The 12,642-nt window shown below is 30.2% G+C and overlaps 1 protein-coding gene across 1 annotated transcript; it reads right to left on the reverse strand.

Moving 5' to 3' along the window:
- Positions 1-3,933: 3,933 nt before the first annotated feature.
- On the reverse strand, positions 3,934-5,616 carry LOC102577928 (rhamnose:beta-solanine/beta-chaconine rhamnosyltransferase). Its single transcript, NM_001287870.1, is given in 1 exon segment — positions 3,934-5,616. A coding segment is annotated over 1 exon segment (1,518 nt). The 5' UTR covers positions 5,611-5,616; the 3' UTR covers positions 3,934-4,092.
- Positions 5,617-12,642: the final 7,026 nt, after the last annotated feature.

Raw genomic sequence — 12,642 nt, forward strand, 5'->3', positions numbered from 1 at the left:
CGATTGTTTTTTCAAAACGCCGAAAATCACTGTACTATAGACTATTCTTGCAGTGTTACAATTTTTCAATTTGAAGAAAAAGTAAAATAACATACCAAACACCAGAATAAAAAAAAATTACAGTAGCAGTGAACAATACTCAAGATCTCATACCTTGCATCTTTACTGTGTGGAAGATGATAATAGCTAATTATGGTCATTGGTCACCAAGTGAAGAAGAAGTCTTTGTTCATTTGCTCCCAAAAATTTCGTTGCTGCAGCACAAAAAGGACAAAAACAACGGAATAATCAAAACATGGTGGCTCATGAATAACATCAAGCACCTTGGGTGAACAATCCATTGATCTTTGACAACTCAGAAATCTCCATAAGATAGTTTAGTTGAAAACAAAGATAAAATTCATCTAAGAGACGGGACACATGTGTAAACCAAGTACAATTACTAAAATGTATGTAAAAATGTAGTAAAAATTTATATTCAAAATGAGTGGAAACTAACAGATTGTGATTATGAACAGTAATAAAGCAAAAACAAGAAAAAATCCAGCACAATGAACCTGAATCTTGGTGAACAAACAACATGCAACAACTTTTTGTAAATTAAAGAGGAGACGATTAAGGGAGAATTACAGAGTGAACAAAGAAGGAAAATCGGAAGTAGAAGTGAAGCGACATCCCACAAAATAAAAAGAAAAATAGGTTTTGCCGGAAAAGAAAACTCGTGGCAGCAATTGAAGCGTAGTACAATACACGCGTCCACAGAAGAAACTAAACAAAAATCAGCAATAGTGTACAACCCACCCAACATTTTGTACAACAGCCTATTGCTGTGTTAGTCCTACTCTTCGTTGGCTTCTATAATAGAGTAATACTATAGTATCTTATTAAACATATGACTGAATTTAGATATTTTTATCCTCGCAAACAGAGAATTTTTCAAAAACCATTTCTATACCTTCGTGAGATCGCAATAAGTTATTGTTATTATTCAACCATAATAAAAAATTATTTTTCCATGTTAAATTGGTTCGTAATGATAAATTTAGTTAAGTAATTTTATTGAATATTGATACAAAGATCTAAGTTGAGTGATTTTATTGATACAACACAAAGTTTAATTACTTTACTAGATAGATTTCTAAAGTTAAGCGATCTTTTGAGATATTAACCCCCAAAATTGATAGTCAAAAAAATTTAAGATGCCAGACATTTCAAAGTATGACCAAACAATAGAGGTGTAAAGTAATGTTTTGGACATTTAGGGATCGTTTAGTGTGATAGATAAGAGGAGTTACTTTTAGAATAATTTTTAAGTGATCTTCATTTCGTTGTTTGGTTGCAAAGGTTGGGATAAGTTATCTCTCCTTGGGGTGGAAGAGTAATCCCAAGATAACTTATCCTAGAATAAAGTATGTAAAATAATAAAAATACCCCCCTCCCCCGTCCCTTAAACTCTCTTTTGTACACCACTTTACATTCATGAGTATTAACATAATTTTTAACAACATATATAATAACATTCACAACCTTAATTATTTGTTGTTCTTATGATAATACATTTTTCTTTTAAAAAATACATTTTAAATACAATTTTTATTTATAAAATATATTATAAGTTGAATTTATTTGTCTAATTCTTATGTTTATTTATATTTTGATTTCTCTTAAATGTTCACTCCATTACTAAATTACATATTTTTAAGTAAATAGTTTACTACTCACTTAAAAAATACTCCATATTTTATATATCAATTAAAACATAGATAACTTTAAAATATAGATAATTTTAATAATAAAATTTCTTTTACTTTAATAACTTAAAATAGAAGTTTTATTTTTAAGCTAAGGGCCCGTTTGGCCATGCGATATGGAATCATGATATGATATCATAATATGAAATCATGAGATGAAATTGAAGTTTTGTTTGGACATACGATATTGAATTTTTGTGTTGTATATTTTCTCATAAACATAAGAATCCCATAAGTTGTAAAAGTATTAAAATAGCCCTAATTGTTTATTCAATCTTACCAAATTAATAAATAAAAAATTATAAAATCGCATAATAAATTATTACAAAGCTATTTTTTCTCCACTTAAGTAACTGTTTCATCTAACTTTAATTGATCAAACTTTAATTCAGTAAAAAAATTGAACATAAATTATAGTGTACTAGTCTTTAATATAATTTTTCCACATAATACGGACAATCTCTTCACGTTGAACTTGCATTTTTCTATCATATGACCGAGAAGATGAACCAACATTGTTACTTTGAGCCATTTGTTGGTCAATATCATCCGCAACTATATTTTCATGCTCATAGACCATAAATATTTCTTCACTCCTTTAGTATTCTCGCAAATAATTATGTAACACTGCACAAACTATGACAATTTTCACTTGTGTGTCAATATCATAATTATTCATGCCTTGTTTCACTTGTGTGCAATTACACATTTTCAGTGCCTTAATTTTGTGCTAAAAATCAAATATATTGGAAGTAGTGATTATCAAACATACATCACCAATTTTGTATTTTTTTCATATTAAATTGCTTTAAACATTTTCATATGTAGCCGAAAGAGACGTTTTTTAGGCCAAACTCATCGGTAGCCCCCTAAAGTTGGCACTAAGTTTCACTTAGACACCTCAACTAGGTGATATTCATTTTAGACACCTCATGTAGGGTCTCGTTGTGTCATTTATACATTTTTTGCTGACATGTCAAAGTGAATGTGATACACTCAACAATAGAGCGTGAAAGACTCAATTTAGCTATTTTTTATTTTATTTTCTCTTCTTCTTCTCCATTTTTTTAAGCTACCACCTCCCACCATTTTTTGAAGCTTAAACTCCTTCAATGGAGGTCAAATTTTTTATTCAAATCCGTTTTCAAGTCATTTTTGTTCTTCTTCATTGTATTACTTTTCTAAATCTACAATCACCTCCCTCGACCTCTTTTACGGAAAAAATGGATACCAACACTCATATTTCATGTTTATTCTCTTTCTTTCTTCCTCTCCCTCTTTTCTTCCCACAAAACAACACTATAAAGAAAGAAAAGAAAGATCCGAAACAATTTAAAAAGTTGATTAAAAAAAGTTAAAAAGTTGTTAGGTATAGTAGAGAAGACAACTACCTTCGGAGGAGGGGGGGGGGGGTAAATTGATTTTTTTAGAATTAATATTTTTATTTTATTTACTAAATAGATTTTAAAATAATTTTTAACTTGAAATTACACATGTAATCATTTAATTGGTTGTTTGCCACATCATCAATGAGTATATTACACTCTGCTTCAACCTTTTGCTTATTGTCGAAAAAGTGTCAAAATGACATAGCGGGATCCTACATAAGGTGTCTAAAATGGACATTGCCCAATTGAGGTGTCTAAGTAAAACTTGGTGCCAACTTTAGGGGGCCACAAATGGGTTTGGCCTTTTTTTTTATTATGAAAAATTAAAAAAGTATTACTCCCTCCGTTCTTATTTATATTCATCAAATCAACTTCTACTTTATCATTTATATTCACCAAATTTAAAGTAATAATAAATTTTATGTTGGTGAGAATAATAAATTTTAAAAAGTAATGATATGATTATAAATTTTATTTACATATGAAATAAATAGTTAGTAGATATAAATGTGGGGTTGTTTTAACAAAATATAAATTTGTGGGTCAATTTTTGTATTTAAAAATTCCAAATTATGATATGTAATTTCCATATCATGGTTTTTGGAGAATATGGAATAATCAGCATGAAATTGCATGTCCAAACGCTGATTCCATCTCACGATTACATATCATGATATGGTATCGCATGGCCAAATGCCTACTAAATAAGATGGAAGTTTTAATTTTAAGAATAAATAACTAAAGCTCGCAAAGAAAATATATATTTAAAAAAAAAAACTAAATAAGATGGAGGGTATTAAGATTTAATGTTTCACTAATGACAAATGACACTGCAAAGCATGCATTTAAACAAAAATTAAGACCAGATACATTGTTAACATAATACATAGAGTCATGTTGACCAAACTCCATTTGCCAAATTTATTTCAAAGTGATAAGTAAAACATAAAATTTCAAGAGGATTTCTTGAAAGCACAACGCTTGATCTCCTCAATTAACCCGATGAGCTGTGAATGAGAGGAACCACCTTCTTCAGTGGCACTTTTGAGCTTCTTTGCCATCAACTTTGCATTTTCTCTAATTTTTCTACTTTCCTCTGAATTATTCATTAAACGCTTGACGGCCAACTCTATCTTCTCTCCTGAAAGGGGTGGACACGATAATATAAACCCCGGATTCCACACATCTGCTCCAATTCCAATAGCAAGGCCAAGTGTCTCCAAAAGCTTGTCGGTATAGAAGTTGTCTGAGAAAAGTGGCCATGTGATCAATGGAACACCTATGGCTAGAGACTCAAGTATAGAGTTCCAACCACAATGAGTTAAGAATCCACCAATTGCTCGATGTTTCAGGATTAATTGTTGTGGTGCCCAGCCTTGGATGATAAACATCTTTTCCCCAATCATTTCTTTGAAACCATTACGGCTCCAGTCAGAATGCTCATCTTTCTCGTCTACTTCATTTTTGTCCTGCTCCCTAAAAACCCAAATAGTTGGACAGTTGGCAGCCTTCAATCCAACAGCCATTTCCTTAAGCTGATCATCGGAAAATCTTATCATGCTTCCAAAGCAAACAAAGAGAACGGAGTTAGGTTGTTGATTTTCAAGCCAATTGAAACAATCACCGTACCCTTTCCAAGGGTCAGAACATGAATTAATATTCGAATTGGAAATTTGTTTAGAACTAATTTCCGCTTCATATTTGTTGATAAACAGAGCAAGTGGACCTATATGCCACCCTTTTACTCCTCTAGCTTTTTCGTAGAGTTGGGCAACGCCAGGTTCCAGCTCAGAGCAAGTGTTATGAATAATACCATGGCTACGAACCTCAGCTTGTAAAACGTCATCTACTGTCTTTGTGTACTCAGTTTCCTCTTTAAGAAAATCTTCAATCTCTGAGACTTTCATTTTGATGTCGAGAGGCAAACCAGGAATCAAAAACCTTTCAGAATCCGACGCCACATTCTTGTAAGGTTTAAATTCCCTAATTAAAACCCAAGCACATTGATGTATGGAAGTGGCTGGTTGAAAAGAAAATCTCGGAATTTGCATCTCCTCAGCTAAATCAACAGTCCAAGGGAAGAACATATCGGAAACAATGCAGTTTGGATTGATCTCCCGAATTAGTTGCTCCATAATCTTTTGGAGCAGAATAAACCCATAGTGAACTTTGCCAACTATTTCCATAGAAGGGCTTGCGATGAAGTTTTCAATTCCTACAGGTAATCCAACTTCCTCAGACGGAAATTGAATTGTCCGGACAGTAATATTGCTGCCCGAAAAGAGACGGTCTCTATCGACAGAGGACTGAAAAAGAAGAGCATTATGCTGAGGGGCAATGATAGTAACTTTGAGGCCATGGAGGGCGAAGAGTCTAGCAATATGTACCAATGGAGTTATATGACTCGTCATGGCGTATGGTATGAACACAACATGCGGCATTGCAGTTTCTTCATTCTGTTCCATCGCCATTAACAAGTTGTTCCTTCACTTCAATTGACTCGTATATATATATATATATATACAGAGGCGGAGCCAAAATTTCATGTCAGTGGGTTCTAAATTTTTAAAAAGAACAACGATTTTAACCTAAAGTAACAATCATCAAATTAACGAACATACAAGTATTTAATTCACTAAAAAGGACGAAATACTTAAACATTATATATATATATATATATATAAGCATTATCATTCAATTGCACTTGACGAGTTGTCATATTTTGAAAACGATCAATGATCACATCATTAGGTACAATTTAAAAATAATTCATCTTCTATATAACAAACTAAACAATCATTTAAAAAGTCATCGCCCATTCTGCTTCGCAAGTCATTTTTAATGAATGATAAATATTTTTTTTAATTCAAATTTTGAACATTTTTAGTATAATCTCCAATATTGTTCTAAGTGAGATTAAAATTGAACATTTTTAGTGTGGAGATTAAATTTTATCTTGCGACCAACACTTTACTTTTTCTTGATATATTTTTCCCTCTTGAGATGAGAGAGGCCAAGGCTTTTTCCTAAGGACAGAATCAGGTCGTTACAAATCTAAAAAAATACGTTCGTATAATTTTGTTAGTATTCTAATTTTAAGATTAAAGTAGAATTCATTGTTAAATAAAGTTATGAACTTACCTTTTCCTTTGTAAAAAAATAATATTTATGTATGTTATGTTAAAATTTGATATAAGCCCAATGATAATTACCCAAAAATCTAAGTTCTACGGATCGAAAAACGAATTAGGGGAGTAAAATTCTTACCTTTAGTGCTAGAATAGGTGGAAAACCTTCAAGAAATATCCCTGGGTCGTTTCTTAGCTCTCAAGAACGAACTTATGCAGAAAATAACATTTTTGGGGGTTTTTACCCTATTTAAGTCGCGACTGTCCCGCTACAGCGGCCCCGACCTGTCGGCTTGCACGGAAACAGAGAGTCGAATTAGAGTTTGAAACCCTCATTTCACAACACATCTTCACCCCATGACATTCAAAAACAACTTGTTCACGCTAAGATCAGTTTCGGGAGTTCCAGTCGCCTGAATTCGATTTCGTAAAGTCGTATGGGTTCCTTAACGTCTTAGCTATCCACTCATGTGATAAAATTCATAATTAGATATCTCATTAATTACTAGATTTCCCTAGACCCCACTAACTCAGATTTCGTCCAAATCTGGACTAGGCTAGGAATTTCCAAGTAACTACCCAAAAGTTTTCTGGCTCCAATTCTTTCCCCATTGGCTTTTTCCTAACGACGGAATCAAGTCGTTACAAATCTAAAAAAATACGTTCGTATAATTTTGTTAGTATTCTAATTTTAAAATTGAAGTAGAATTCATTGTTAAATAAAGTTATGAACTTACCTTTTCCTTTTTAAAAAAAATTGTATTTATGTATGTTATGTTGAAATTTGATATAAGAGTATTATGTTAAATGTTTGAACTTTTTTTCATTTTTGCTCTCATTTACATTTTTCTGTGATAAATTCAATAAAGTTAAATTTTCTTAATCAAACTATACGTGTGGCTTTAAATACTTCCTACGTTCCTTTTGTATGTTATCCTTATTAAAAATAGATAATCTTTAATAGTAGTTGCCATTTAAACAAAACCAACACGTACATAAATAACATTATTTTTCCTATTTTACCTTTGAGAGTTATTAGTCTTGAAAATATGACTTTGACAGACATTAAAAACTATACAAAAAGTACAATAAATTGCAATTTTTTACATATCAATATGATGTAAAAATACATCATAAAATGTTAGTCAAAGTTCTTATAGTTTAACTCTAAAAAAGAAAACCATGACAATTAAATATGGACGGGGGAAATATTATTTACTGGTCAAAAAATAAACTACATGTATATCACAAAACTATCCATATTAAATTGAATGTATACATATAGTTCTATAATATATATGTGTATTTCAAATCGACTTACTCAGTGTATATTCTATATTCTTTTCTGCCATTTGAGTCTGATGTATATATCATGTATACCAAATCAACTTGTTCTACTATTTTCAGATTGAACAAATTGTTATGTACATTATCTCATATATATCCAAACCAAAAGGTCCATACAACATGTGTATGCAAATCAAACGACAATAAAACTTAAAGCAGATTGTATGCATGCAACAAACTTGTAGGTGTGTATAAAATATGTATACAAATTTAGACTGCAATAAAACTCAATAAATCCGTATATGTATATATCAGGTGTATCAACTCAAATTGTGATCGATATACATTTAAAGGACATAATAAACTTTTAAGAGACATTATGTATTTCAATATATAAAAATTAATAATCATGTATTGTATATATAAAATTATAACTTAGTATACACAATATTAACTAGTAAAACAATCACTATTATTTATAAACATATATACATTCAAATTCATCCTTGTGTATGACAAATTATTGAGTATTCCTAATAAAGTTTGGACAATCCCTTTTAGTTCGGTATATGACCACTCATGATTAAATTGTCTTTTTGCTCATAAATCATTGCCGAAGTCTCGATTTCTGAACTGAAAATCCAAATTGAAAGGAGTTCAACATAAGTACAATTGACCAGAGTTGAACTAAATTTTGGAAGCTCATGACTTCTTAGTTTGAGTAGGTACATAAATATATCGTTTAACTTAGTCTGAGCTCTATGCATTCTTATTTTGGATGTGTACAAGTAGACACTTAAACTTGTATAAAGTTAAGCAAGTAAACACATATTTTATGTGGCATAATACACATAAGACACCACGTAGGATGCGAATTGTTATGTAGGACGCCAAGTAGAATGTATGTGTCTACTTGTTCAACTATATACAAATTTAAGTTTCTACTTGTGCACATCCAAAGTTGCAGGCATAAACAATAGATAAAACCAAGTTAAATGACACGTTGATATATTATGTCTATTTTTAATTTGTAGAGAAATTATAGAATATAATTTATTTATTTTTTGTAAAATGTTATATGGTAAATCAAAATATAAATATTGGAGAAATTGTTGTGAATCAATATGAGAGATTTATGGATAAAAAAGGAAAGATTTTATGAGGACAGAGAGATAAACCTGAAAGAAGCGAGATTTTAGGAGGAGAAAAAGTAAAAATTACATTAATTTCTAGTATTAAAAGCTAATTACTTTATATTTTTTTCCGGATACATCAGGAAACTTGCGGATACATAGCTCAGGGATTACGAATGATACATTACTTAATGGGAGGGATGTATCCGAGAGGGGATAAGGATGTATCCGAGAGGGGAGGGATCAGTGGCCACCTTAAGAAATTTTCGCAACTCCTTAACCACTAAACTAAACCTTCAACTTGTTCTAAGAGGTGTCAATACTTGTGTATATATATTTATTTATTAAATCAAAATTTTAGCTCTATATATGATGTAATTTTCTAGCGAAGGGGTGTCGTGGCTCCGGCCCAAGGAGGGATGCATCCGGAGGGGATATGAATGTATATGAGAGGTGATAGAGATGTATCGAGAGATGATATGGATGTATCCAAGAGAGATTTTTGTAATTTTTTTAAATGATAAATTTTTTAGAGACTATGTTAAGAAAACATGTTTATTTATGTAATTTTCCAAAAATAATTGAATTTACAAAATAATTTTTGGAGTAACTATTTTCTACTTTTATTAGCTTAAAAAGTAAAAAATGGCCATTTTGTGCCAACTTTTAAAAAGAGGGCTAATAGATGTCAATTCCTTCCCTTAGTACAGCATGCCAATTTTCTTCATGCTTCTATGTTTAGATACAAATTGTGTGTTGGTCACAATATTCTTTTCTAAATATGTTTCTGGATTGCTAAAGTAGTTTTTTATTTACTCAATCTGAATGGAAGTATAGATCTTCAATGTGATCTAATATTAATTTTATAGAACTGAAAATATTTTAATTTCTTAGTAACACATAGTTGTAATATTCATTTCTAGAAAATAAAGAATGTCAATTAACAATTTTTTATTAAATCCAAATTGTAGACTATTTTTTAAGAAATGAACAATATATTTGCTCTAAATTACAAATTTAAGAAATACCATATTTATAAAATAAAAGGGTATTTGAACAATTATGGCTAAAATCATTGCGGCCAAAATGACGTTTCGAATTGATATCCTACTTTAAAATTAATGCACTATCAATCTTTTTGGGTGCTCTGAAAAATAGAATAAAATAACAGAATTTTATTTTAAAAAAGGAAAAATCTTTTTTGCCAGAAAATTTGGTCAGAATTTGGCTAGAATGATATTTTATTTATGTTATTTTACTTTTTAAAATATTTTTACTCTTTTAACTTTAATACATTTTAACCAAAAATGGAAAAAGATCAGTTTATTTTAAAATAAAAAAAATATTATAATTTTTTAAAATTTTCTGGCCAAATTCTAGCCAAATTTTCTGGCAATTTAACACTTCCCTTTAAAAAAATATAGCTGTCCAACAAAATGAAAACGTGTTTAAAATTTCAGTGGTTAATATTGTTGTGAGGTGCTATAGATGTGTGCAACTAATCCAAATTGTCTTTTATTAAATTTCAGTGGTTAATATTGCTGTGACTTGTGAGGTGCTATAGATGTGTACAGTCATTTTCTTTCTTCCTCAACATTTTTGTTTCTTTCTTTATGGTAATGGTAATTAATTAATTAAACTTCGACGTTCTGAGGTACTTTATGTCCAACCCCCATAACACTGACAAGTGACAATATTTTTATTTTCAATGGTCTTCTAAATCCGTATAGCGCACCGCAGGTGTTAACACTCCTAACAATATTTTTTATTTTTTTTCATGTGAATAAGACTTGATGATATTAAATTTTTTTAGATTAAAGTTACTTCACTTTTATACCTAGCAAAACAATACTCCATCTCCCTCTGTCCCTAATTACTTATTCATTTTTGAATTGACACACCTATTCAAAAAATAATTATTAAAATAGTGAGTTTAACATTTTACCCCTATTAATTATGAAGTGGATCAATTAAAAATATAAAATTTTCAAGAAAGTCTACTTTTTTTCAAAGTAATTAATTGAGGATATAATAAGTACAAAAATAATCGTCCTTTCTTGATATGTCAAAATGGATAAGAAATTAGGGACAACTAAAAAAGGAAAAGTGGACAAGTAATTAGGGATAGAGGGAGTATACTTCTTTCGTCTCATATTAGTTGATCACTTTTCATTTTACACAGTGTTTAAGAATCATAAATAAGAAGATGATTCAGTGTTTTAAAAGGCGGGGCTTGAGGCGAGACGTTTTATGCAGTACGGGGCGAGACGTAAGCCCCGAGACACAGGGAGTAAATCTTATGGATCTACGGGGCGTAGTATCATGTATATTCAATTTTATAATTTTATTACTACAAAAAAAGAGAGTAAAACTTTCAATAATTTTACAAATAAATTTTATTAAATAACCTAAAATATATACAAAAAAATATTAGTATGATTTTTATTTGAGAAAGGAATTAATCACCAATAATGAAGAAAAAAAGTATTACAATTACTATTTGAGAATTATCATTACACCAACAATAAAAATATGATTTAGAGCAAAAAAGGTTCAAAAAAAAAAAAAAAACTCCCAAAGTATACGTTTTTACACCCCAGGGCTTACGTTTTTACACTTGGAACTTACGCCCCAAATTCTAGGACTTACGCCCTATGGATCTACGCCTTACATTTGCGCCCCGCCTCAAGACTCGCCCGGAACTCGCCCCAAAAAACGTTTTTGAAAACACTGAGATGATTTTACTAATTCACCCCATAAAAAACTTTTGAAAATTTTACAAACAAATGTGAACAGTTTCAAAAGATTTAATTGAAAAATTAATTAATGCTTTCTTGATTTAATAAGACGGAGGACTAATATGAGACAATTATTTTTAATTTAATGATCAATTAATATGGAACAAAGGAAGTAATTTTTTTAAAAATAATTAGATTACTATTTTATTAACTCCGAATTTTATTTTAAAGGGATAATAAATGAACGGTATTATGCTGTGGAATTTCATACTTTCAATATTTGTAACAATTTAATTTTAAATTTAATATTTTAGTCTTTATAAAATAATTTTAGTTCAAGTTCTTTTCTTTTTTTATTTTTAAAATAAATGTATGTGTTTAGTGAAAGCCATGAAGAAGTTGCATGCAGATGGAGAAGATCTGGTGCAGATTAAAGTATTGAAAAATTCCCTTGAGTTGTGCTTCGTTTGTATCTACTTTTATTGCACAATTTACACTAAGCTCTAATTTCAATGAGTGGACCAGAAATAGTGGTATAAAATTTGGACCTCTGTTACGAAAAATTTAACTATTGGACAAACCACGTGCTACAAAAATAGTATTTCCTCGTTTTTCAAAGTGTTGAGTAAGGGCCCGTTTGGCCATGCGATATGGTATCATTATATGGAATCATGATATGATATTACGATATGAAATCATGAGATGAAATTAAATGTTTGTTTGGACATGTGATATGAATTTTTTGTGTTGTATATTTTCTCAAAAACATAAAAATCACATATGTTGTAAAACTATTAAAATAGCCTCAATTGTTTATTCAATCTTATCAAATAAACAAAAAATTATAAAATCGCATAATAAATTATTACAAAGTTATTTGTTCTCCACTTAAGTAATTGTTTCATCTAACTTTAATTTAATAAAAAAAATTAAACATAAATTGTAGTGTACTAGTCTTTAATATAATCGCCCACATAGTACGGACAATTTCCTCACGTTGAACTTGCATTTCTCGATCATGTGACCGAGAAGACGAACCAACATTGTTACTTTGAGCCATTTGTTGGTCAATATCCTCCGCAACTATATCTTCATGTTCGTAGACCATAAATATTTCATCACTACTTTGGTATTCTCGCAAATAATTATGTAACACTGCACAAGCTATGACAATTTTCACTTGTGTATCAATATCATAATGGTTCATGCCTTGTTTC

Source organism: Solanum tuberosum, unplaced genomic scaffold (assembly GCF_000226075.1).
Source record: "Solanum tuberosum cultivar DM 1-3 516 R44 unplaced genomic scaffold, SolTub_3.0 scf00250, whole genome shotgun sequence".
Lineage (NCBI taxonomy): Eukaryota > Viridiplantae > Streptophyta > Magnoliopsida > Solanales > Solanaceae > Solanum > Solanum tuberosum.